Below are 26,441 nucleotides of genomic sequence, written 5' to 3'. Positions count from 1 at the left end.
GAAACTTTGGAAAGCATTTTAAATCTCCTACTTATGAAAAAAAACACATAGTTCTCCCTTAGTTCTTTTATCTCTTGTTCTTTTTACTTTCTTTGTTCTTTATTGACTTAAGAGGTTAGATAAGCCCTTAAACTTTGACAAAAAAATCAATTAAATTTCTCCACGAAAAACACATTCAATTAAGTCATTTGACCAACAATTTTCATCTTACACCATTAAAACGTTGCCATGGCTATTAACAAAGATTGAGTTAGCTATCATGTTGTTGACCTGGTAGTACACCTCAACAAAAGTTAATATATATATTGAATTATTTAAAAATTTAAGTGTAAAATGAACCTAGATAAATACTTGTTCAGAGTCATTCAAACAATGACACTCATTTGTCCAGACTCATTCTAGATATAAATTTTAAATTATAAAAAAATAATTTTTAAAAATTTAGAATTTTTTAAAACATTATTAAAAATTATAAAAATATTAAATGAAATTCAAAAAATAAAAATTAGTTAAAAATTTAAGTTCAAAATAAATCTAGACATTTGTTTGTCCAGATTCATTTGCATATGAACAACCATATGTCTAGATTCAGTCGGGATGATTTTTTTAAAACTATTAAAATTTTAAAATATTAAAAATTATTTGTATTTGTTAAAGAATATAAAAATTATATTGGTAAAACTAATTAAAATTTTAATAATTCTTCTTTTTCTTTTTCTTTTTTTTATTTACTATATAAATGAACCCAACAAAACTAGATTTGTAAAAATTATTTAAAATTGAATAATTCTTCTTTTCTTTTACAATGCCAAATTCTACTAGCAAAAGTTACATTAAACCGACTGATCAACTAAGTGAATTCAGTTAAATTATATTTGTAAAAAAAAAAGTTAATTTTTTTATATTCATCTAGTTTTTCTTTAACAAATATTTGTCTAGTTTTTACATATATATATATATAATAATCAAATAAACTAGGGGAATTGATAATTTAAATATCACTAAATTTTCAATATTTTTTTTAATATTTTTTAAATATATATAGTTTTAAAAAATTATTCAAATTGAAGATTATCCAATTGAAATTAATCTTTGAAAACCATTTGCTCAGATTCCGTTTGGAATTAAATTTGTAAATAATTTGTATTTGTATGTTTTGAATTTTATTTAAAATTTTTATATAAAGTAGATAATCATTTTTGATAATTCAAATTGAAACTAGATAACTATTTTTAAAGAATTAATTTAAAATATATTTATTTTTTTGAAATTTTTATTTATGTTGATGTAACACTACCACATCAACAACAATTATTAATATGGATTGTCATGTCAGTAAATGTTAATGATCACATTAATATTTTAACAGTAAAAAATAGAAATCATTGATAAAAGGACTTAATTGATTAATTTTTAACGTTTGAAGGCTTAATTAAATGCACTTTTCGTGGAGAGACTTAATTGAATTTTTGAAGGCTTATCTACCTCTTAAGTCTTCTGTATTTTATAATAATAATGTTGTTAAATATCTTTCTTTATTACTTCAAAAAAAAAAATGTTGGTGCAGGGGCTATGGTGTACCATTTTATGTAGAAACTGATTTTGAAACATCACCTACAAGAAGGCTGTGCTCATATAAATGTTGTAGTTTTTACTTTCCATTTTGAACAAACATTTAGACAGCAAAATTTCAGATATGTTTTTTAACAATGGGCGAATTTTTATCTAAGCCGATACTACAAAAATGCTGTGATAAGGTAATTAGTTAATGGGAAGTATTATTCAACAAGGGAGATTAGTTGAAGAAAAATGAAGATTTAGAAAAGAGTTACAATGAAATTTCATTGACTTTTTTAAACACAATAATTTGATTCACTTGAGAGCAGTTCTTTATAGGGATAATAATTTTTTGGTTTTAAAATATAGGGTAATCTATAAAAAATAGTCACTTTTATTTGCCTCAGGTTACATTTTAGTCACTTATGTTTAAAATGTTACGTTTTAGTCACTTATGCTACTATTTTGTTACGAAGTGACCACTCTACCGTTAAGTTCCGTTATCTCTCTAATGGTAATCCTAGGTGGCAGTCAACTAGATTTTAGGTGCCAACTTGGATTTCTAAATGGGATGAAAATAAATTTTTAATTAAAAAATTTTAATTAATTAAAATTTTCAAACCTAAACCTTAACTAAAAAAAACTGTTTATCTACTTTTTAAAAAAATTTTTTGTCTCTTATTTTTTTCAATGGGTTTTTTTTTCATTTGACAGGAAAAACAATTATTAAGATTAAAATAGTTGAAATCAGCAATAAGAAAGAATAATCTGGAATACCCACAAAGAGATTGTGAACATACAAGTTGATTCAGATTAGAAAAAATTTGATTGAAAAACCAATTATTCAAGAACTGTGAAAGAATTAGAAAACATAATAATTAGGAACAAGAACAGTGAGAGTAATAGCCCTTTTCCGAAAATTTTAAAATTAGCTTGAATGAAACATGTTCATGAAAACATGTTTCTTGTTGCATTTTATGGGATGTCTACTGACGCAAAATAAAATACATGTTTACAAACAATTTCAAAAAGTAGAAGAAAATATCAAGAAGTTTAATTTAGGGTTTTCATTAAACAATAAAAAAACTAATATTTTGTTTTTCAGTATTGAATAAAAGATATAGAGGAATACAAAGAAGACATACCTGAACCCTCTATTGAATCCATCTTTATGAAGCAGTCAATTTGATTTTAACTATTTTGATCTTAATAATAGTTTTTCCAGTCAAATGAGAAAAAAAAACCCATTGAAAAATAGAACAGATGGAAGAAAAATTAAAAAGAGGATATAAACAGTTTTTTTAGTTAAGGTTTAGGTTTAAAAATTTTAATTAATTAAATTTTTTTAATTAAAAATCTATTTTCATCCCATTTAGAAATCCAAGTTGGCACTTAAAATCTAGTTGGACTGCCACCTAGGATTACCGTTAGAGAGATAACGGAACTTAATAGTAGGTTGATCTCTTCGTAACAAAATAGTAACATAAGTACTAAAACGTAACATTTCAAACATAAGTGACTAAAATGTAACCTGAGGCAAACAAAAGTGACTATTTTTGTAGATTACCCTAAAATATATATCATTTAATTTTTCATCTTTTTTAGTCATCAAATTTAAATTGTTTGTCAAATCATCTCAAAATAGATAGAAAATTTATTATTTGTTAACTTTATTAATGTGGATTAATTTTTAAAATTAAATATATAATTTTTAAAAAATAATTAATTGCTTACATGGACTCCACGTATATGTCATGTCAACAAAGCTAACAAATATTAATTTTTTTCATTCATTTTAAAATGTTTTAATAAATAATACGAATTTAAAAGTCAATCACAACAAAAAATTAAATAACTATTTTTATAAAGTTGAAAGATCAAATAAATTATTATGTATGCATTGGTGTACACTTTGTATGCATTATTTTACTCTTTGTGTGAGATTTCCTTATAATAATATAATAATATTTATAGATACACCTCTATCTAACAGCCTCATTTGTTGGTCTCTCTTTTTATTAAAAGAGAAAATGAACGCTGATTAAATCTTAATTCGATTAGTATAAGTATTGTTGTCAATGTAGGAGGACATGAGATTAGGTATGTTGATGGGTATTATCCTTCTATTTATAGGTTAGGAATAGATTATAGATAATTTTAAATAGTATCTAAAAAACATATATAAACCAAATCTATAATAATACTGTTTAAAAAAAAAAGCAAGCAAAGGAATAGTGTTGTATTTTTATTTGTTTATAAAAAAAATGTTAGTGTTTTAAACACCTTAGAAACGTGAGCTGAAGTTTCTCAAGGAAAGATATTGATATATTTTAATGGTTGGTTTTGTCGGATCTTGCTCGGCCTCAGTTATAATTTGCTCCAGATGACCCCATGATGTACGCCCACCATGCCTTTGCCTCCAGCTTTGTTTTTTTTTTTTTTTAAACATTTGTGTTTGAATTTATACCATGTGGTTATGCCACCAACTTAATCCCCATTTCATACGCTACATTGTCATAATTTACACATTTCTTTATGGAACGTTACATAGGATAGCAATACAAAAGTTATTAAAATTTTATAACCTAAAATTTGATGTATGAACAATAAATTATTATATCACTGTTAGTGAGAAGTGATTCCAAAGAGAAATGGCCAAACATGATGACCAGCAAATCATTCTTCACAATTTTGGAGTTCTACCTGTATAATTCATAGTGATTTAAAGCCTTCCTCACATTATTTCATCATGAATATTACGGTTTAATTGCATTAATAGTCAAGAGTGATGCCTTTGAAGCTTTAAAGAGCTGTGGGCTGGATGGATATATTTGCAATCCATGTATCCCAAGCTTTGGACAAAGTAAATTGCTCACGATGTCTTTGAAGCATCCTAACATTATAGTTTAATAGATATTCTAGTTGGTGACTTTGGCTGCTTCTTTCTGGGAGAACCATTGTAAAAACATTATCTATAATAGCAGCCAAGTAAGCCGCCGCACAAACTAGGGGAACTGACTGATCATCATCACAGCCTCGCACCCTTTTTGATCTTAATGAGTCTATTTTTTTCTTTAAACCCTTGCCCTGCTCTCAGTTGTTTCAAACTTGATGGATGACATTTGAATGGACCGTATGTCGCACTAGTTCCTAGGCAGGAGAGAATATGCATTGCACGTGACAAAGAGCTCTTCAGCTTGAAATAAAGCGGTGGCCAGTTCCTGGTGACCAGTCTGCCACTCAAGCCTAGAAAGGGAGAGAAATATATCTACCAGACCAAGCTCTAGATGGACCATAGCACTATCCGTGGGTTTACTAGTTTGATGAATCTGTCTAAACTGCTTATTGCAGGTAGCAGACAGAGCTTGGATCGCATGTGCATACATTTTTCTCATATCTAAAACTTTTAAATCTGGAGAACTCCTCTTGAACAACGTGCAAGAATTCTCTACACAACACAACTCCCTGAATATCTCCCAATCAACACATCAATGTTATCCTTTTTCTGATATGCCCTCATTAGAGAAAGCAAGATTTGCTCATTATCGGGATTCAGCTCAATTGCCTTCTCAAGTATGCTAATCTTCTTTTCAGGAGTCTGTAAGCGAACACCTTTCTGTCGTTGCATACTTGCAACCTTGTCCTAGAACTCTGCAAAGGCTAGCCATGCTTTTTCGTCATGGGGATGCTCCCTGGCCAATTTGTTGAACTCCCTTCATCCTACCTAGATTCTTCAATGATAGAATTGTTTGAGATTGAACTTTCATCACCACGATGAGGTGATGATTCAATATCAGATAAAGGAATGAAATCTGCAGAAACTGCATGTGAAGAATTTTTCAGGGCATTTAAGTTCTTATGATGTTCGAGTGCGGCATTATTCGGAGACCAGTATGGACCACAAGACTTTAGCTCAGTATCCAAAGCATTAATATCAGCATCCTCATCATATGTTGAAAACCTGTGAGTCCGACCATAAAAACCTTGGGACATATACCCAAGTAATTGTTCAGGATTTTTAAGTTTATAGCGTGGAACATCCATCCAATTTCTTCCGAAATCTTGGGAGTTAAAAGTAAGCATCCTATATCAGTATGTTTAATATTCTTTTTTATGCATATGGATGTACGTATCTTTTGTAATGTTAGTTTAGTACATTTAAGAACAAGCAAACTGAAGAAAATAAAATGTACTTTTCACGAACCGAGGCTTTCATGCAACCTTTTAAACATGACATTAAAAAATTTGCAATTCTTTACTGATTCCTCACCCTATCATTATTATTATGCACCAAGTGGAGATGATAAAACTATACAAAATTCAGCAGTTTAAGAAAAAAAAAAAGTGATCATAACAGATAAATGTTATAGATCAGACTTATTGCTTAATACATAAACAGTGTAAAGGTTCTTTGTCTGTCACATACTTATATATTACAAATTACTGACATGGCAGATAAATTTATTACTGCAAGAGTTAACATGTAATAGATAATTGCTCTGCAGTCTGCTCGCAAGCTCGCAAGTATTATCAAACAATATGAAGTTGGTTTTAGAAGTGCTGAAACTCCAACTCTCCTTCAAGGGGACTAGATGAATTCAAAGTGCATAAGGAGCTTAACGGAATTGTATTTTTCACCCTTCCGGCTGTAAAGGGGCACTGCTCGGATCCCACTTCTTAGCTCGGAAATCGGAAGACATGTTTGGCCTCCAAAGTCATCCTTTTCAGACATGTCGTATTCATGAACTTCAATCCGAAGTAGAGCCAGTTCAGGGACAGTTAAAGGGAACTCAAACACCTCATTCCAGGAAGGCAACCAGTTATCTTCTAAAATCTTTGTTTTTTTCATTACTGAGTCTGCTGGAACTCCTGCAATCCCCACCTGGAGACAAAGCCTGATCAAATTTTCCGAGTTCCGTAGGGTGAATCGAGAAATATAAAGCTTGCTTGAATTACAGTATATCGACTTACCCTCGTGTAAAAGTCTGGTGGTGAATACGCATCAAAATGGGTGTGATGGAAATCATAATACCATCCTTCTCCCATATACACAGTCACCTTTTGAAACCAAGAACAAGAAATCATAATCATTGACTGAATATTTTCAAAATCATCGATCCGACAGCGATCGCACACTCACCTTCAAAGTTGTTTTCACTGGTAACTTGATTTTCGGATCAAAGACTTCCATAGAGTTCAATAGAAAATCTGGCTTTTTCACATAACCACATCCCCCATTGGCTTTGAACATTCCATGCATCAACCATAAGGATCTTCCGTGACCCTATCATTCACCAACAGATAAGAATCTCAATATTTTTCAAAGGAAATTAGGAACAACATCAACTAAATAAAGCATTCATACAATTTCCTTCTAATATCCATCTGGCTATCATGTCTTACATGACAGAACAAAGAACAAAATAGGCCCTGAAGCAGCTTTTCATGTTCTAATTGCCGGATCAAACATGAAATGGAACTTTATTTGAGCAATTGCTCATTAACCAAATAAGAACACTCTATGCTGGTATCATACATCTTTGTCACTCATAATTTTTTGTCATCGGGACAATAAACTGCAAAGCAGGAACAAAAAGGGAGTGGTGTGTAAACCTGCATATTAAATGCAACCATTTGAACTCCATGCATCCAGCCAATTAGTGGGTTGTAATTCGACGAGTCAAAACGAGTACTCTTCGGATACACCCGAAGAACATTCTGCCGCGTAAACCTGTAGCAGTATAAGCAGAATATGAAATCAAAAGTTATAATGCACATTTCAGGCAATTAGAGTATAACACCATATCAATACTAGCTTACTAACACATGAAACAAAGCTTAAATCAAAAAAGAAAAAAATTTTGAATACAATAGATCAAACCATTCAATGATTTGTTAAGTAGTGAGGAAGTAAAAGCTCATGAATCCAGACAGATACGAATTCATTGTGCAAATAACCTCGGGATGATCTCTCATAAATCAAAATTGCTAAATCCTTTGCCAAATACCTTACAATTTGTTTTCCATGAGTTACTACAGCCTTTTCAAATTTTTGCTCACTCATGCTAAGACGTGTCACTTTATCAGGATCCACCCTTAGCCACGAATCAAATCCACCCTTGGGCTTCCCGGCAAGAATGCCGATTAAATGTTTATATTCTGGGGCTAGAGAATGCTGCGACTTTTCTCCATCATCTGTATCTTCCTCATCTTCTTCATCGAAATCATTCTGTCATAAGAGAAATCATGAAGAAAATGTAAATTCTATTGAAACAGCTAGTAAACCGCAATTTGTATCACCAGACACCTTGTAATTGGCTACATGACTGCCTTTAAGGTCCGGAACTTCATTTCCCCAAGCTTCTTCATCACTGGCCTTACCCCGTTGTGAATCATCCTCTTTATCCTTAACTTCTTTCGCCTCCAAGTATTCCTTTGGCGGTTTTGTAGATATGATTATGCGTCTCTTCAATGATTCTGGACAGGGGAACTCTTTGAAGCATTCCGGGCCAGGAGAAAACAAGATCTCTCCAAATGTTTGAGTGACCATCTAGAAGTTAGTCATAGAAGCGTAAATTATCGGAATATCAGACAATTAAATCCACATCAGAAGGACTGAGACTTACCTCAGCAACTTTAGCCTGAAGCTTTGGCGTAAGGTGATCTTCCAGAGTTATGACAACCGGATATTCTGAGGCTACAAAAGCATACTCTTTAATAGACCTCAAACACTTGATGAGTTCCACCGGAGTAGTCAATGTCCTACATGAAGGAAACATTTGTTATTCTCTCGGAAGCGGGGGACAGACATGGACTGCTCCTTCGAAACATACCAAAATATTGCAATGTAAGTATGACAAGTTGCGTAAAATTATCAAGGATAGATCCATTCAAGTAACTCTTTGCAGTTGAAGAACATACCCTCCATGAAGAACATCGACATCATCTTTCGTCGAATTCGGCCATATATCCAATTCTATCACCCGCACACCTCTCTTAAGAGCATTTATGATGGGGACATCACTGCACTCACTACTGAGTTGGTTCCCAGTAAGGTAAGAATTGTGACCAGTATATATGAAATAATGTGACAAAGGAGCACTCATATCATGGTGAACCTGAAATAAAACAAATGAACATGATAGCACAAAAAGAAGAAAACTAAAACAATTTGCTTTAGCAATCAAACAAGAAAGTGAGTTGGCCCCAACTTTTCGCACGGATCGGTATCATCACAGGACCTTCTTCAAAGCTACTAATCCAGTCACTAGACATTACAGCTTGCTGAGCTGAAAATAGGTATTAGTTTCATTTAAATCCCATAGAACCCAACACCAAAGTTTCCAACTAGAAACAATAAGGGTAAGCAAATTATCCTTTTTTAGTAAAGGTGAAAACTCAAAGAGGGAACAAACTTCAAATCACGTATAAAAATGTTCCACTTTGCTCCCAAAATTTTCACAGCATCCAAACAAAAACACAAATCAACTAATTTGGACGGAAGCATTCAAAGCCCAATTAATAAACCTAAAAAGGACAAAGGGCAATCCAAAGAGAGAGAGAAATATGATTACCCCAAGAGAAGCAAGAGGAGGATTAATATCACCAAAGAGGTACTTAAAAAAAGCTTCGAGGTTTACACCCTTTCTATGAAAATGTTTAACACTATCAATAATCTTCTGAGCATCTTCTCTGGTAGCCTTATCTTCTTTCTGAACCTCGACCAAGAACCTCTGCAGCCCATCAATGGTCATTATCCCATTCTCGGAGTATTGTTCGAACAGTTTCTTGATATCCTCTGGTGCCTCTGAAACTGCCAGCCTAAACCTCCTCTGGAAGCAGAAACAAACCCTGTAAGTTTGTTTGGACATTTGTTTTTTCTTACAATTCCCAAATATACAACTGGGAACCAGCAAATCTAGACTGTCTGATTTTGTTTAGTTTTTTAAGTGCAGGTTTCTTGCTGTTTCAACTTCTTGAAGACGATGATGAGTTTCATTTCCAGTAAAGATGGTTTACGACACTTCAGGGGATGTGATGGGATGGGACCAATATGTGAAAGCGGGTCGCACTCACATAGTTAAACATGTGGACCCCGAGCTGCCTGTATTTTATTGCATGAGCATAGTTTTTTACGTCTGAAAGGATCATTTTATCTCTAGGGGAAATTGCACATAAGATAATTAAATTATTAATAAAATTATATTTTGGTTAATTTTAAAAATTATAACATAGTTAATAATTTATTTGAAAATTTTTATTTAAATCAGTAAATTATTTAAAATTTTTTATTTGAGTTATTGAGTTGATATATATATATATATTAAATTTGACTAATGAGCTCCAAATGATAATTCGATAAATGATAAGATAGATCAATATCCAATGACAAGTAAAAAAATATTTCTTAGATCCAAGTCGATCTCATAGTTACTGTTGGAGATTAAAGAATAAAGTTGTTAAGATTTTGATTCGTAAATTTATAAGGTTTAAAGATGTTTCAAAAAAAAATTGAATTGTAAAAAAGAGGGAGAATAAGAGCTTTCAATTAGTATAAACAGTATGAATAAAAAAGTCATACAACAACGATTTTAACAACTGAATAATTTAAATAAAAAATTTTAAATAATTTAAGGATCATTTTATAACTTTTTCTAAATTAAATGAACAAAATTTAATTTATTTTACTATGGTGGGACTGCCAAAAGTCAAATGTGAAAAGTAAAGGGTTTATTCTACTCCAATCACAATGCAGGGAAAATGGTGATGTTTACAGTTATCACTCTTCTGTGTCTCTATCTTAGGCAAGTAAAGAAAGGATTTATATTAAAATCAAATTGAAAACTTTTTAATTTCAGATTTATAGAATATAATTTGTCATGTCTTTGGTCTTCTTTTTGGAGGGATATACCGTTGCTGGGAATTATTATCCTTTCGCTTTTTTATATTTCTTTTTTCATGCTTTGTGCAACATATCTTTTTTTATTATTATTGTAAATTCAAAGTTGTTAGTCAATAAATTCATATCTTATCTTTATTTAAATTTTTAACATATTTACAGGACTCATAAAATCTAACACCTACACACAAAACACGACAGATCGAAAGAAACAGCTAACAGTTGTCACATTAACTTCTTATTGTCGGTATTTTCTTTTTCAAAATCATTTAAGATCTTTTAGTCAACTTTTTCAATTTCATTACAACCAAACAATTTAGTAGAAACCCGCAATTTTGAAAGCACTCACTCTAAAGCTCTTAAAATGTATTTGAAATTTTGGAAATATATTATAATAATAATAATCAGTTCAACAATTATTTTTTCTTATCAAGTACTTGTTGTATGCAATATGAAAGTAATATATGATTAGATATAATTATGATGTTCTAAATATTCAAGTTATTAAGCAATTACACTTGGTCATATCAATACAAGGGTTATATAGATACAAGTAGAGAAATGTATGAATATCAGTTATGAACATATTTTTCACACAGTTTCAGTCGGAAGCAGTCAACGTTGAATATGTTACCATCATGCAATGCAAGCGACAATGAGAGTGATGTTGAGGTCAGAATAGCAGTGATCCCATTGGCTTCCTCTTCCTTCCAAGCTTCAAAACCCATCCTCCACTTCTCAAGATCGAGCTGCTTCCGACACTACACTCAAGATGCATAAACATCTAAAGGAATAAGCTTTAAACAAATAAGAGGACCCTCACAATTAGCCTTCTTCTGCTGTTACAAAAAAGAAAATGATTGTCAATAACACGCACACACAATTTTTTTGGCGAGCAAATGTATAAATCAGCAAGACATTAAAATCACACGTTCAATAACAATCATTCTCCGACTGCAAGTAACCATTTTTTGCTTTGAATAAAGTGGAACAGACTTTCATTGAGAAAAAAATCAAACATATAACCACCAAACTTTTGAGAGCTATATAGAGGGAAAAATTATACTTTTTATTGAAACAGTCAGGAGGAACGCTTATGGATATGGCTTGCCTTCTTGAGCAAAGCCACAATGGCAATTCTAATTTTACTCCTGAGGAGATCAAGTAATTTAACAAAAACTTATGGAGTTTGTTCCGGAACTGCTCCATTGGCTGCTTCATGAAAAACAACTGGAACATACTGCAATGAGTTCAAAGAGGGAAAAAATGAAATTTTCAAGATGCGGGATGTGAGAATTTTTAAATCAACCTCTTCCACTGTTAGAAATTCATCGACATTGTAGTAATTTGCCATTTCGTTTTTCCCATTTTCTCATTGATTCTGGGAACAAGGAGATTGAATTGGAGGAAAGGAAATTTGTGTGATAATTGAAGGGGAAGTGTACGGCAAACGTCTGTGAGCTCTTCTTAATGGGCCAATGCTGAACTAGATTCAAGGTCAAAAAGGGCTTTGACAACTTGGGCCAGTTGCATAGACCTCCTCTTAAGGCCTATTTTACCGACCTTTGCTTTCTCGGTTTATATTACTCTAACACGTCACGTAAGATGAGTTTACTTTTTCACAACCGAGTGTAGCGAAGATGGTCGGATGGAATTGAATTCAGCGAAAAATTTTTAAGTTTATAGAAAGAAAAAATTTTAGTTAAATTGAATTGAATAAAATTGTTTATGTTGAATTAAAAATTAATATTTTAAAATTAAAATTTGTTTACAATATAATTAATTTCGTATTATAGCACATAAATTTTAAACCATATCTATTTAAAAACTTTTTTCAAAGTAAAATAGTTAAAAATTAGATACTTTAGTATAATAAACATGAATAATTAATTTACTTATTTATATCCCAAAATTATTATTTTATAAAATTTTTAAAATTTTAATTTTCTTTATATATTCTTTAATTTTTTTAAATTATTATAATTTTTTAAAAAATATAAAGTTTTGAATTTTTATAAATATTTTGGATTTTAAAATTATTTTAAACTTTTTGAATTTTTTTTTAAATTTTTGTTGAGAGGGACCAATTTGCTCATTAGACTAATGAAGTATTTACACTAATTCATTATTTGAATTGTAAAATTCAACTTGAAACTTGAAATACTTATTCGAGTTTACTCGAATAACTTGATTAATTTTTTTTCCGAACGAATTAGAGTTTTGCTTACCTCTACTCGACAGTTTTTGTTTTTCGCAAAACATTATTTTTAATTTTTTAATTCCAACTAAAAAATCCAACATCTAGAAGCTAAACCCGTCCACTTATGGCTTTTTTATAAAATGAACCTAAAAAAAATTATTTACTTACATAAATAACTTTTTTTTGATAAAATACACAAATAACTTATTTATAGTAAAAGTTGGTGGAACCAAAGTCTTTGGTGCCATCAACATGCAAGCATCAGCATTGAGATAAAAAAATTAATTTTTTTCTAGATGTAGAATGGCGCCGCCTGTATAAATATTAAGGAAATATTGCGATCTTTGCAAAAATGGGGGTTTTAAAATAAATTTTCCTTCTTTCTGGTGGAGCCACTCCACCGGATTTGTACATTTTGTCCTTTTCCTAATTTTTTATTTGTTTATTTTTTATAATATTGTAAATTTATATTTCAAATATTTTATAATATCTGTTTATTCAAACATTTTTTCTGAATTTTTTAAAAAATGTTTCTCATTTATTTTATAATATTTTAAATTTATATTTTAAATATTTTATAATATTTATTTATTCAAACATTTTAAATTTTTTTATTATTTATTATTTTATAATATTTTAAATGTTTATAATATTTATTTATTCAAACGTTTTTTAATTATATTTATAATTTTAAAGTATGTAAATATTTTATTTAAATGGCTCCACCAAATAAAATATTATTTTTTAAAAATTATAAATATAATTAAAAAACTTTGAATAAAAAAATATTATAAAATATTTAAAATTTAAATTTAAATTATTATAAAAGAAATAGTAAACAATTTTAAAAAAACTTTTCAATAAACATATATTATAAAACATTTAAAATATAAATATAAAATATTATAAAACAAATAATAAACAAATAAAAAATAGAAAAAGGATAAAATATACCTTGGAGTCTAGTGGCGTCAAATTATTTGGTTCTACTGGAAAAAGGAAAATTTATTTAGAACCCCTCATTTTTTCAAAAATCGCAATATTTTCCTAATATTTATACAGGTAACGCCATTCTACATGGCTCTACCAAAAATTGACTTTTTTTTCCCCAATGCTGACGTGGCATGTTAGTGGCGCCAAACACTTTGGCTTCACCAACTTTTATTGTAGATTTTAGGTTATTTACGTATTTTATAAAAAAATAGGTCATTTATGTAATTAATTAATTTTTTGGGTTAATTTTATAAAAAAAAAAGCCGCCCATTTATTCATACTGCAAAACTCAGACCAGAACAAAGCTTCTAAACACACTAATAGGATGTCATTATTCATAAACTTAATAATGGTTGGTTAGAATAATCTGCACAGAAACTTTAATTTATGAGAGTAAATACCTACTATCAAGCCCCTTCTTTTAGCCTCAATCATAGCTTCCCTAACTATATATAAAGAAGCATGTTTAAGTACGGCAAAATGTTGATGTTTTTCTTCCATTCTTGTTCAAAAGAGAGAAAGAAACTCCGAGTCCTACTGGCCCTTTAATCCAAGTAATTACCGCATCACCATTGTATTCATCACTAAATGTATGCTTAATGGATAATATGCAATCTTCCTCTCTTTTGAAAGCACTGGCTCAATTTAACGTTTGCTCAGGTATCGCTTCTTTCCCATTAAAGTAAATATCATTTTGTTGAAGCTAAATGCTCCATAATATGGCAATTATTTTCAATTTATATTGATTATTCCCTAGCTCACCCCACTTATTTCTTACTACAACATTAAGAATAAAGCTTTTTATGTCTTGTTCTTCCATTAGCACCCGGTACTGCATGACTCCACATAAGAATTGCAAAGCCTACATAAAGAATCATAGCCCTTGATTCTTTTCCTAATTCTTTACTAGGTAAATCTTTTACACAAATCTTCCATAGAAAAAGAATGATTTTGTATAGGGCCTTTAAATTCCACAGTGTTTTCCAGTCTAAAGCTTTCCAATCACTAATAAATGTTCATTGTTTGCTAAATCACAGTTATGTAACACTTCATAGCCGGATTTGACTGAATATTCATCATTATTAGTATAGGTCCACACCCTTTTATCCACTCCTTCAAATACTAATAACGATTTTTGACGAAGAGCGTTCAACAACTCATTGTTTGAGCATGGAAGAAGACGATAAATATCCCACTCCCCTCCTCTGTTGCTCATCAAATCCTTTATATTGGCACATGTCTCTAATTCAATATCATTAACCTCTTACCTTTCCTTCGATTCCCTATTACGTATGACCAATTGATCATCACTCATAATTTTCCAATTAAAATCCTTTCTAACAAAGTTCTCTTACTTTTACAAATCCAAGAATCAGTACTTTTAACCTAAACACTATTGAAACAGTTCTTCTTACAGTATTTCTTAATTCAAGTGTTTTGAATAATCCAATTATCTCTTTTATAAACTCTCCAAGCTTGTTTAGCCAATAAGGTTTAATTCATCAAACTAGTTTTCCTAATGCCAAGTCCCCCCTCCGATTTAGGTTTGCATAACCAGTCTTAACTTTTCACATGCATTTTCCTCTTATTATTTATCTTGTTCCAGTAAAAGTCCCTTAATAATTTTATCAATATAATTACACACTTTTATCGATGCCTTAAAACGGGATGGATAATATGCAAGTAAATTACTTTTGATTGATCTCCATTAACTTGAAGTCGATAGCTTACTGAGCTTATATATGATATATATATCATATTGACCCATCTTTCACTAAACTATATGTACAAACATCTCTTATGAAATCCCAACTTAATCTATCATATGTTTTGTTCATGCCGAACTTCAGTCCTTCCAAAATGCCTCCACCTTTCCCCTTTTTCCAAATGGTAGTGAGAATTTCAAAACCAGCAATAACATTATCTTGTAATTGCATGTTTCCCAAGAATGCGTTTTTGAAAGTTGATATCAACTTTTTCATGATTGGTTTCAATCTATTGACTATAACTTTCACCAAAAGCTTATAAATTGTTGAACATATGCTGATAGGTCTTAGCTCATTTTCTTTCTCCGCATGTTCTTTTTTTGGAATTAAAATGATAAAAGTTCTATTTAAGTCTTTGACCATCTTACCTTTTTCAAGAAAATCTTTAACTACTTTAACAATAGTTGACCTGAATAGTTCCCAATTGACTAGAAGAAAATAACTGGATTGCCATCTGGCCCTCGAACCTTAATTGGTTTCATTTGAAACAAAGCTTATTTGATTTCAGTGCTAAAAATAGGCATACCAAGTTCCAACTTTTGTAGCTCAATTCAGTCATACATTTAGATAATTTGCATACTTAGATTAAAATTGCATTATGGATCAATTTTGCATCTAGTTAAATTAATAACATGAATAGGCTAGGATAACTACATTAATCAACTTGATTCATTTTCATCATACTTAATAATGTTCGGAAAACATTCCATGGCAACTTGATCTTTCATGAGTTTGGAAACCAAATTAAGTCCTTTCAGAATCTTTTACTTAATGAAACATACATTTTACTGATTATAATAAACTAAAGGTTTCTTAGTATTTATGTGAAGTAACGGGGACTGTTCAGGTTTGAAATAGTTTAATCACATAAACTTATAAACTATACAAGATAATAGAGCTCGTTAAAGTTATTATGAATCTTCAATTTAGTCGGGTTAGGGTCTAAATTAAGCATGCACTTTTCAATTATTGCGTCCACTAGTCGTCGTCTAGTTAGGATCGCTCAGCTAATTCTAATGCATCCAAGCACGTATGAATGAAATACATACTTGAATTTAATTGAAAACATGATCGACTGAGGCATAAACACTTTAAACATGAATCAAACAAATCTCATTAAATTAATGCAATTCCTAGCTAAACAAATTTAAAAGCTACCATTGTTGATGTCGAGATCACAAAACACATTGCAAACATAATTAATTTAAAACAAAAAGGGAAGAATAAGCTCTATTTTAAGTCGACAGTCTTGCGAACTCTAATTGAAGGTGTTTTCTTCCACTCCTCCTATTGCATTTTTACTAATGGCTACTCAAGATGGCCGACCAAGACATGATCTCTTCAAGGCTTTTGCTGGTTAAAAACTAAAGGAAAATGGAATTATAGGTGTGGTGGATGAAAAGAGCAAGAGAGGGAATGAAGAATGTTGTGAAAATGAGGAATGTAGGGATAAGTAAGGGATGATTGAAAAGGTGAGATAGGTGTGGTATTTATACTTAAAGTAGGTGGGAGAGTTTACTAAAAATAACAGCAGCAATCCCTTGGATTTCTCCCTCCTATGGTCAGCCATGATATGTGGAAGAGAAGGTGGTTTGGTTGCTTGATTCAAGCATGAAATCATGCTTGGATCATGCAAAGGGTGGATGGTTTCTCAAGCAAATCTTGTATGTCGATTTCCAATGTTCTTCCAAGTGTAAGGACCTTCAAATAATTGTCTCAAAATTAATTTCTTGTTTGCCTAATTGTGGTTGTCAAATTGGGCCTCTCTTATCTTGAATTGGATGGTTAATGACCCAACTAGGTTGTAGACTTGACCAACATGTATAATTCTTTTTATTGGGTCAAGGTGGCATCTTGATGACCCATTAAGCTTGATCTTGACGTCCAACACAAGAGAATAATAGCTCATGTCCTTGCAACATTATAATAAATTCAACTCTATAGTCTCACCGTATAAGTAAATTGAACATATTAATAAATAATATGAAATACTTTAATTTTATGTACAAAATCATATAAAAAAGCACAAATTCGCATACTTTATAAATTCATGTCCATTATTAACATTTAAGCAAAATTTTCTTAGTTAATTAACAAATACTCAAGATTAATATTATTTTTAAGTAAAAAGGTAGTAAAAATTACTAGAGAAATCCTATATAATTTCGAGTTACAGGCATCCAACGGAATGGTTTACTCATTCATACATGCATAAATGGGGTGAAATTTATTAAATTTCATTCATCGAAGCTGCCAATTTTCAAGTTGGAAAAATTAGTCGAATTCAGATGATTTTTTAGATCGGATCCAGACATTTCTGGGTTGATATGTTTGTGTAGTGTTTGAAGATATATATCTTAGCTTCAAAACTCACTTTGAGTTACTTGATTTTGAGTTTGTGAGTCAAGTTATGACTGTTTTAATGAAGATTGTGCAAGCAGAAATTTTGGATGGGATTATTACGGAAAATTATGAGTTTTGGACTTTAATTCAAGTTTAAATCATATTGAGTTTGATTTTTAGGGTTAATGTTTATTATATATGAGCTCAATATTGTATATATTAGGTTTTATTATTTTGAATTTTAGGATACTTTTAAGTATTTAAAATTGTTTAACAGTTTTATGTTTCTTAGTCAACAAGAAAATTTAGTTTTATTAAAATTACTTCTTGTTAGAACTAAACTTTCTTATTCAGATTAAATAGATTTTCATTGTACTTGAGATTTTTATTTGAATTTAATTAAAGGTCTCCTCATTGTTCATTCGATACTCAATTGTTTTTTATTAATAAAATTTTGAACTCTAAGACCTATTTTTTTTTTGTGCAAGATTGCTTTCTTGTGATTTTTAAAAGCAAGTTTCTTGTCGATTTTCTTCAAGAAGTCGCGGGAATTCGTTCTTCATCCTTCAATTTGCCATCATCCTTCAATTTTCCAATGATTATTTCTTGAAGGGTTTATTAGATTCATTAATTGCATTTGTTGGGGTTTATATCTCAAAGATTCAATTGGATACTTATCCGTCTATTCATCATATCCATCAATTTATTTGACCGAACTTCCACTTTTTTCTATCGTTTATTTATTTATTTATTTATTGTTTTGAATATTTATTCTTTGATCTTAAATGTCTTATTTTAGTTATCTTCTTTTTGTTTCGTTGATTTTCTAATTTTGTTCGGTTTTTTTCTTTTCAAGACAGATTCGAAGCTTTCTTTCTTAAGTCAAACAACTTGAATGCATTTTGTTGCCCTCTATCACTCATACCTATAATGGATTAACTAAAGATGCCACATTCACAACATGACAACCATATCCTTCTTCATTCTACTGCATTCTAACTCTTTACCTTTGACCACAACTTCTCAGATCAAAAAGTCATCATCTGTTTGAAATGAAAAAAAAAAAGGACAATAGAAGAAACATGCAAGTAAGAATGTTCTATCTAGTGTAAAAAGCACTTTATTTAGAAGATTGGGCGAGAAAATGAATCGAAACAGCAAGAAGAAAAGATGATTGGAAGAAACGATACCTTCCCAAATGCACTTATCATGAGCTACCACTTGTTCAAAATAACACAACAGCTGCAACAATCGAGGAGGCAATGTTAACACTTCCAACTGATATCATTTCAACAAACAAACACACCCCTACAGCCAAAACACACAACACCTCAGGCAATGTCACTTTATAGCTTACTTTTCACCTATAGGGGGAATTGTTATACCTTCATATGTATCCCCAGGTAAGGTATGAAAGGGACACTAGTATAAAGGCCAAACTCATAAGATCTAGTTTAGACAAGTTGGATTGGATCATGATGATACAACCCAGGATGCATCAACCTCACAAAACGTGTAACCTTCCATTTTCATTTAAAACCTGTTTTACACCTGATGGTCACTAAATTAACTATAAATACGACAAAGGCAATTGCACCTATCGAACAATAGGATAACTGTGGTGAGTAGAGAATATCGTATCCACGAGGACTAAACTTAGTAGTAATTACTGTCTTCTTATTATTTAGCTAACAAATTGGAGCGATTGTGTTTTAATCTAAAATTACTAAACTAATTTATCTAAGAACGCAACAGAGAATGAATCGAGGAAATAATCGAATATTAACCAATGAGATAGACAATACCCAGTAAAAAATCCACCTAGACTTCACATTTTATTATAAATCTGAATTAAACGATTTATTCACTTGTGTCTTGATCCATAGAAATTTCTAAATTATGTTAATATATCTTTTGAGAGTAAGAAAAACTGACTCTAGGTTAATTAATTGAAATCTCTTTTTAATTAAAACCCCTATCGTCGCGTTAACTCGATTTATGGATTCCCCTATTAGATTTGACTCTAATCCAGTAGATTTATGTCGTCCTATTTCTAGGATTGCATGAAACTCCACTCAATTATGCTAGATCTACTCTTAAACAAGGCCTTTTGCTTCACTAAATTAAGCACATTAAACATGAATTAATATCCCGAAAATATTAAAACAAGAAATAGGCACACATAATTGAGAACAAGAATCAAGTATTTATCGCGTAAAACAGAAATTAAATAATAGGATTTATCATAGGTTTCATCTCCCCTAGGAATCTAGGGGATTAGTTGATAATCTTGAATGAAAACATCTCAAATTCAGAACATAAAGAAATTTAAGAAAGCTTCGAAAGAAGTTTAAAGGAGATCTTAAATCTTAATGGAGATCCGCTTTCGAGTTGATTCCAATTGTGCCTTCAAGTGTTTTCTTCGATCTTTTTTTATTGTTCCCTTATGTATTCTTCTAATGGGTATTTATAGACTTTAGAATGCTCAGAAACCCTAAAAATTGGGTTTTTCTGCGTATTTGGAAAGTAGGGTGTGAAATCGACATGCCCTGGCACATAGGCGTGTGGGCAGCCTGGGTGGCTCACACGGGCGTGTGTTCAGCCCGTGTGGAAATGCCCAACTCATGTGGATCCTGAAAACAACTGTTTTTGTCTGATTTTTGCTCGTTTTTCTCTTCTTTCGCTCTCAAATGCTCTCTTAAGTATAGAAACATTAATTTAAAGGATTAGGAGCATCAAATTCACTAATTTGCATAATTAATCATCCAAAAATGCATTAGGAATGAGATTAAAATATGTTACTTTTATAGTTTATTAAATATCCCCACACTTAAGTGTTTGCTTATCCTCAAGCAAAATCCTCAACTCTCATTAAAATGAATCTTTCTCAACTTATAATTCTCATTAACAATGTTTCAAAATAATTCGCAAATAATCATACATTGACAATTCAACTAAAAGAGCACTAAAGATTCAAACAATCCAAGTCGAAAATTTTTAAAGCACGAAAGCATAGGTATTTCCCCTTATCTAAGTAATTACCTTTAATTCAAAATTGACAAGAATCAACATCCTCACTAAAGATTCACTCAAATCACTCAAGGTGTTTAAAGTTCAAGAATAAGCACTCAATAGTCAAATAAGAAAAGTTATTATCATAGGCTTGCATGAAAACTAAATCTCCACCACTATAAAATTATATGATACACAAATCAAAAAGTCTTTAAGAGGCTTAGGTTAAGGGTGTGGAGAAAGGCCAAAAAAGTTAGTTATAATCGAGATCAAATTGATAAATTACAAAACTAGAAAAAAAACAAGTGCTAAATTAAAAACAATTACATTAATCGAGAACTATTCAAGAATAAAAACGAGCTTCTTCTCAAAATATGAATTTAACTGTTCAAGCTCAATCAACTTAGAACTAAATAATAATCAAGACATATATTTTTTTATTTTCTTTTTATTTTTCTTTTTTTATCTAGAAAAATTAGAAATAGTTCAACAAATCAAACAGAAAAGTATAGTTAAGCAACTAACCAAATCAAATCTCGACAAAAAAGATAGTCAGTAAAACATGAAAAAGTTTCAACGAACAAAAACTGAGTTATGGATTAACATAAATTGGTAAATCAAGAAATGGTGTGTTAAGCTCGACGGCGTTCACTAAGGGTTAATTGTGAAGGTAGGCTTCTTATGGGATAAGTGGGTTAAAACCTAGGTGCCTTTGTCTTCTCAATAAATCAAATCAAATGTGTGGTCTCGACATGCATAATCGAAGTAAGTTCTAGATTAACAAATCAGGTTGACACACTCATAACCAATAATAAAATAAGCAAGAAAAATGTATGCTTTAAAGGCTCAAAATCTCACAAAAAATCATGGTTTTTTATGTCAAACTTGCAAATTTAAAGCTTTAAGATAATATCTTAATTCAGGGAACAACCTGAAATTTTAATTCTAAAAATAAACTTTTCATGCTTGATTCTTTTATGTCTTAAAGTTTAAATCAACCAATGCACAAATATCTACAAATTAATCCAAAACACATCAACAAAAAAATCTCAAATTGACAAAAATTCTTTCTAATGGAAGTATGAGAAAATTACTTAAGCATAAGAATAATTTAGGGATTTTCTAATAGTCATATAAATAACCTTCCCACACTTAAGATGTACATTGTCCTCAAAGTACAAACAAATATAATCACAATGTATGCAGAATATCATAAGAGAGGGAGAAAATTGAAACTGCCTTGAATATTACATGAAATAGCCAAAATGGTGAAGAGTGGAATTGTAGGCAATTGAAAGTGAAGTGCATGATTCTGTGCAAATTAAGAAGAAAATAAACACAAATAATGAAAAAGATTAAGAGGTTACACCTCAATTAGAAAAAAACCATAACAATAAAAATAAAAACATAGTTCAAAAGATAGTAAATAAAATAAGTCTAAGGAAATTAAAAAAAAGCAACTAAAAACAAAAACAAAAATAAAAATAAAATGAAAAAGAAAAGAAATAAACTCAATGGTACCAATAAAATTAAAGGTAATTGTAAGCATAATAGTAAAAAAACAATATTAAAAATAATAGAAATAGCAGAAATATTAAAATAAATTTAAAATCTAAGTATAAGAATAATAAAAACAATAATAATAAATAAATAAAGAAAATAGATTAGTAAAATAAAAATAAATAATATAACAAATAATAAAATAAAATAAAATAAAACTAAGAAAAGGATAAAATGGGAAGACCGACGAAAGACGGTGGTCGGAGTTACGACGGGGGGTCGCGCGTGGGAAGGGGCAAGGTTGGTTGACTATGGGGAGAAAGGAGAGGAGGTGAGTGTTAGGAGGGAAAGGGGTGCTTGTTTGGGGAAAAAGAAAAAGACAATTTGACGAATAAATTTTAGGGTTTGGGGCACACGGCCATGTAAGGTGTTTTTAGCCTGTGTGCAATTAAAAATTAAGCCCAATCTTCATACGGCCTCTAACACGCTTGTGTGTCCGGGCCGTGTGTGATTTCCTTTACTTCTCTCATGCCCGTGTAAGATCCCACATGTCTGTGTGGCCCAGCTATGTCTCACACACGACCGTATCTCTTGCCCATGGAACTTTTTTTTAAATTAAACTTGAAAAAAATTAGCTCCAAGACTCACACGGTTAAGGACACGCCCGTGTGTGCCACACAACCGTGTCTCCAGGCTATTTTGATCATTTTAGGCCGTGTAACCTTCAAATTTTTGAAAAATTAAGTCCCAGGATACACACGGGCACACGGCTAAGGACACGCCCGTGTGTCACGGCCATGTTTCCAGACCGTGTAACTCCCTGTCGAATGCTCTTTTAAGCACATGGCCTGGGACACACCCATATGTCCAGGCCAACTGCTTCACAAGTCTGTGTGTCCAGGTCACGTAGGTTAAAAAAACACTTTTTTTTATATTTTAAATTAGCATGCAATGGAATTAAAAGAATATGCAAAAGTTAAACATTCGGGTTGCCTCTTGAGAAGTGCTTATTTAAAGTCTAAGCTCGATTTACCTTGTATTTGCACGATCACTGTGGTTCATGGGGCCGAGACTCCTCTTTCTCGCTATCAATTCTATTATCAAAATAAGTTTTAAGTCAAGCACTACTTACCTTAAATGTACCAAATTCAGAATGAGTTACCTCGACTGTACCGTAGGGAAAAACATTCAATATCGTGCATAGGGTTGATCCATTTGACTCGAGCTCCGAAAGTGAGATTCGTGGATCCATTTTTTCCAACTGTACTTTGTCTCCAACCATAAATTGGTTTGTTCTCATCACGTGCTCATCATGGCGTCGCTTTGGCTCTTCATCATGCTATCTCGGTTTCTCCTTAACATGTGTTCGCCATTCATCTAGTTCATCGATTTGTAACATTTGTTCTTCATAAGTCATTTTGTTTCTATTGCATTGATTGAAACGTGGCTTTTTGATCTCTCGTTTGAAATTATCTTGATCACTAGATGTTCTAACAGAATCACGAGCTTGAAGAGTAATCGATTCGTCACCTACACGAAGTACTAACTCACTCATACCAACATCAATTATGGTTCTAGTAGTGGCTAAAAAAGTTCATCCTAAAATTAAAGGTACCTCACTGTCCTCATCCATGTCTAAAACAACAAAGTCAATAGGGAATATGAATTTATCCATTTTATCAAGCACATTCTCAATAACACCCCTAGGATATCAAATGGTTCTATCCACTAATTGAATACTCATCCTAGTTTCTTTGGGTTTCCCAAGACCTAGTTGTTTAAACAATTTATAGGGCATGACATTAATACTACCCCCTAAATTAGCCAAAGCATTATCAATATTCAAACTACCAATTAAACAAGGAATAGTAAAACTCCTTGGATCTTTCAGTTTGTTGGGTAGTTTATTTTGCAATATGGTCAAGCAAACTGCATTTAGTTCCACAGTCGACGAATCATTTAACTTCTTTTTTTTTTGCCTAAAGCTCCTTTAAAAATTTGACATAATTGGGCATCTGCGAACGAGTTTCAATAAACGGTAAGTTAATATGTAATATCTTGAGTTTAAGAAAATTATCAAATTGTTTGTTCGTGTGGTCTCTTTTTGTCGCATTAGGATATAACACTTGAGGTTTATATTCCTTAACAACCGGTTTTTGCTATTTCTGGCGTACCTCAACCTTATCGTTATTTACCATAATTTCTTGCATCGATTCTTGTTCAGATTCAACTAACCATTCTTCATCTCACACAGTTATTGCATGAAGCTACTCCCTTGGGTTAGTTTTGATATTGCTAGGCAAACTATCTTGTGGTCTTTCTAAGATTAACTTAGCAAGTTGACTTATTTGATTCTCAAGTCCTTGAATAGACATTTGCTGATTCTTTAGTGTTGCCTTAGTGTTTTGAAAACACTTTTCTGACACTGAGATAAACTTCGTCAACATCTCCTTAAGGTTATGATTCTTATTTTGTTGGTAAAGTGGTTGTTGGAAGGTTGAAGGGGGTTGTGCTCTTTGATTTCCTTGACCACCCCAAAAGAAATTGGATGATTCCTCCAACCTGTATTATAATTTTTGCTATAAGAGTTATTTTGAGGCCTAAAATTATTACCCATATAATTGATTTGTTCATTCTCTGTGCTAGAAGTGAAGGGTATAAATTTTGGATTATTCATTCCTTCTCCATTTGTATCGCAATGCATCACTGGATGTACCTGCGTAGAAACATATAAATCATCAATTTTATTATTCAGAAGTTCTACCTGATTTGATAACGTGGTGATTGCATCTAAGTTGAAAACACTGGCTGCTTTCATTGGCTTCATCCTGATGATTTGCCACTGATAATTATTCAGTGTCATATCTTCTATAAATTCATAAGGCGCTTCGAGTGTTTTATTATTCAGAGTTCCATTGGCCACTGCATTAATTAATTGCCTTGTTGAAACCATTGTAGAAGGTTTGAACTTGTAACTATGAAGGTAACCCGTGGTGATGGCACTGTCTCAATAAGTCCTTATACCTCTCCCATGCATCATATAGAGGTTCTAAATCGATCTGCATGAAGGAGGTGATATAATTCCTCAACTTAGCTATCTTAGCCAATGGGAAGTACTTTAGTAGGAACTTCTCAGTCATTTGAACCCATATGGTAATGGAATCTTGAGGTAAAGAGCTCAACCACTGTTTAGTTTTGTTCCTCAACGAGAAAGGGAATAACCGTAAGTGAATGGCGTCATCAGTGACGTCATTAATCTTGAAAGTATCGCAAATTTCCAAGAAATTGGCCAAATGAGTATTTGGATCTTTGTCTTGCAAACTATCGAATTGAACAAACTATTGAATAATCTGAATAGTGCTTGACTTCAATTCAAAATTATTTGTAGTAATGGTGGGTCTCATAATACTCGATTCAGCTCCAATTAGAGTGGGTTCGGCATAATCGTACATAGTACAAGGAATAGGATCTGGATTTGTAGGATTTGCAGCATCTGCAGGAGGTAGCTAATTATTCTGATTATCACCCATCTCCTCAATAATAATAATGTCTTTTTGTTCATCTACTATATTTTGCTAACTTTGCCTTACTTCTCTACGGTTTCTGCGAGTAGTACTTTCAATTTCACTATTAAATAACAATGGCCTCGACGGGTTTCTTCTAATAATTAACTGAAAGAACCTGCCAGAAACAAATAAAAGAATAGAAAAATTAGAATGCAAAAATTAAAATAAAAACAAAAATATAATAGAAATAAAAATGGTTAAATTATTAATAAAAATAAAGTATTCCTAATATTTTAGTCCTTGGCAGTGGTGCCAAAAACTTAATGGTCACTAAACTAACTATAAATACTACAAAGGCAAGCACACCTATCGAACAATAGTATTAGTTCATAATCCTAAATGAAAACATCTCAAATTCAAAAAAACCACAAGATATAAAGAAATTCAAGAAAACTTCGAAAGAAGTTTAAAGGAGATCTTTAATCTTAATGGAGATCTTCTTCTGAGTTGATGTCGATGGTGTCTGATAAAACATAATTTATACATATTTTTATCCCATGCTTAGCATATTTTTGGATGATATTTTTGGATGAATTATCCTTAGATTTGGTGAATTCGATGCTCCCAATCCTTTAATTTCATGTTACAAACTTAGGTGAGCATAG

General features: G+C 31.3%; 1 protein-coding gene, 1 non-coding gene and 1 pseudogene across 2 annotated transcripts; 1 reads left to right on the top strand and 2 right to left on the bottom strand.

Annotated features, from left to right (window-relative positions):
• Positions 1 to 4,700: 4,700 nt before the first annotated feature.
• Positions 4,701 to 5,601, bottom strand: LOC107961015 (nuclear exosome regulator NRDE2-like; annotated as a pseudogene).
• A 283-nt stretch (positions 5,602 to 5,884) lies between these two features.
• On the bottom strand, positions 5,885 to 9,605 carry LOC107960006 (phosphoinositide phospholipase C 2). Its single transcript, XM_016896202.2, has 9 exons — positions 9,132 to 9,605; positions 8,479 to 8,675; positions 8,184 to 8,319; positions 7,865 to 8,107; positions 7,566 to 7,786; positions 7,171 to 7,288; positions 6,698 to 6,841; positions 6,529 to 6,615; positions 5,885 to 6,439 (listed from the first exon to the last, which is right to left on the bottom strand). Exons 1-9 carry the CDS (start codon positions 9,426 to 9,428, stop codon positions 6,146 to 6,148), a joined length of 1,737 nt encoding a protein of 578 aa, XP_016751691.2. The 5' UTR covers positions 9,429 to 9,605; the 3' UTR covers positions 5,885 to 6,145.
• A 15,650-nt stretch (positions 9,606 to 25,255) lies between these two features.
• On the top strand, positions 25,256 to 25,362 carry LOC121230111 (small nucleolar RNA R71). Its single transcript, XR_005928063.1, has one exon. It is a non-coding gene; the product is annotated as a small nucleolar RNA R71 (small nucleolar RNA).
• The last annotated feature ends 1,079 nt before the right edge of the window (positions 25,363 to 26,441 follow it).

This window comes from Gossypium hirsutum, chromosome A05 (genome assembly GCF_007990345.1).
Source record: "Gossypium hirsutum isolate 1008001.06 chromosome A05, Gossypium_hirsutum_v2.1, whole genome shotgun sequence".
Lineage (NCBI taxonomy): Eukaryota > Viridiplantae > Streptophyta > Magnoliopsida > Malvales > Malvaceae > Gossypium > Gossypium hirsutum.
This window is presented reverse-complemented; position numbering and strand designations above follow the sequence as displayed.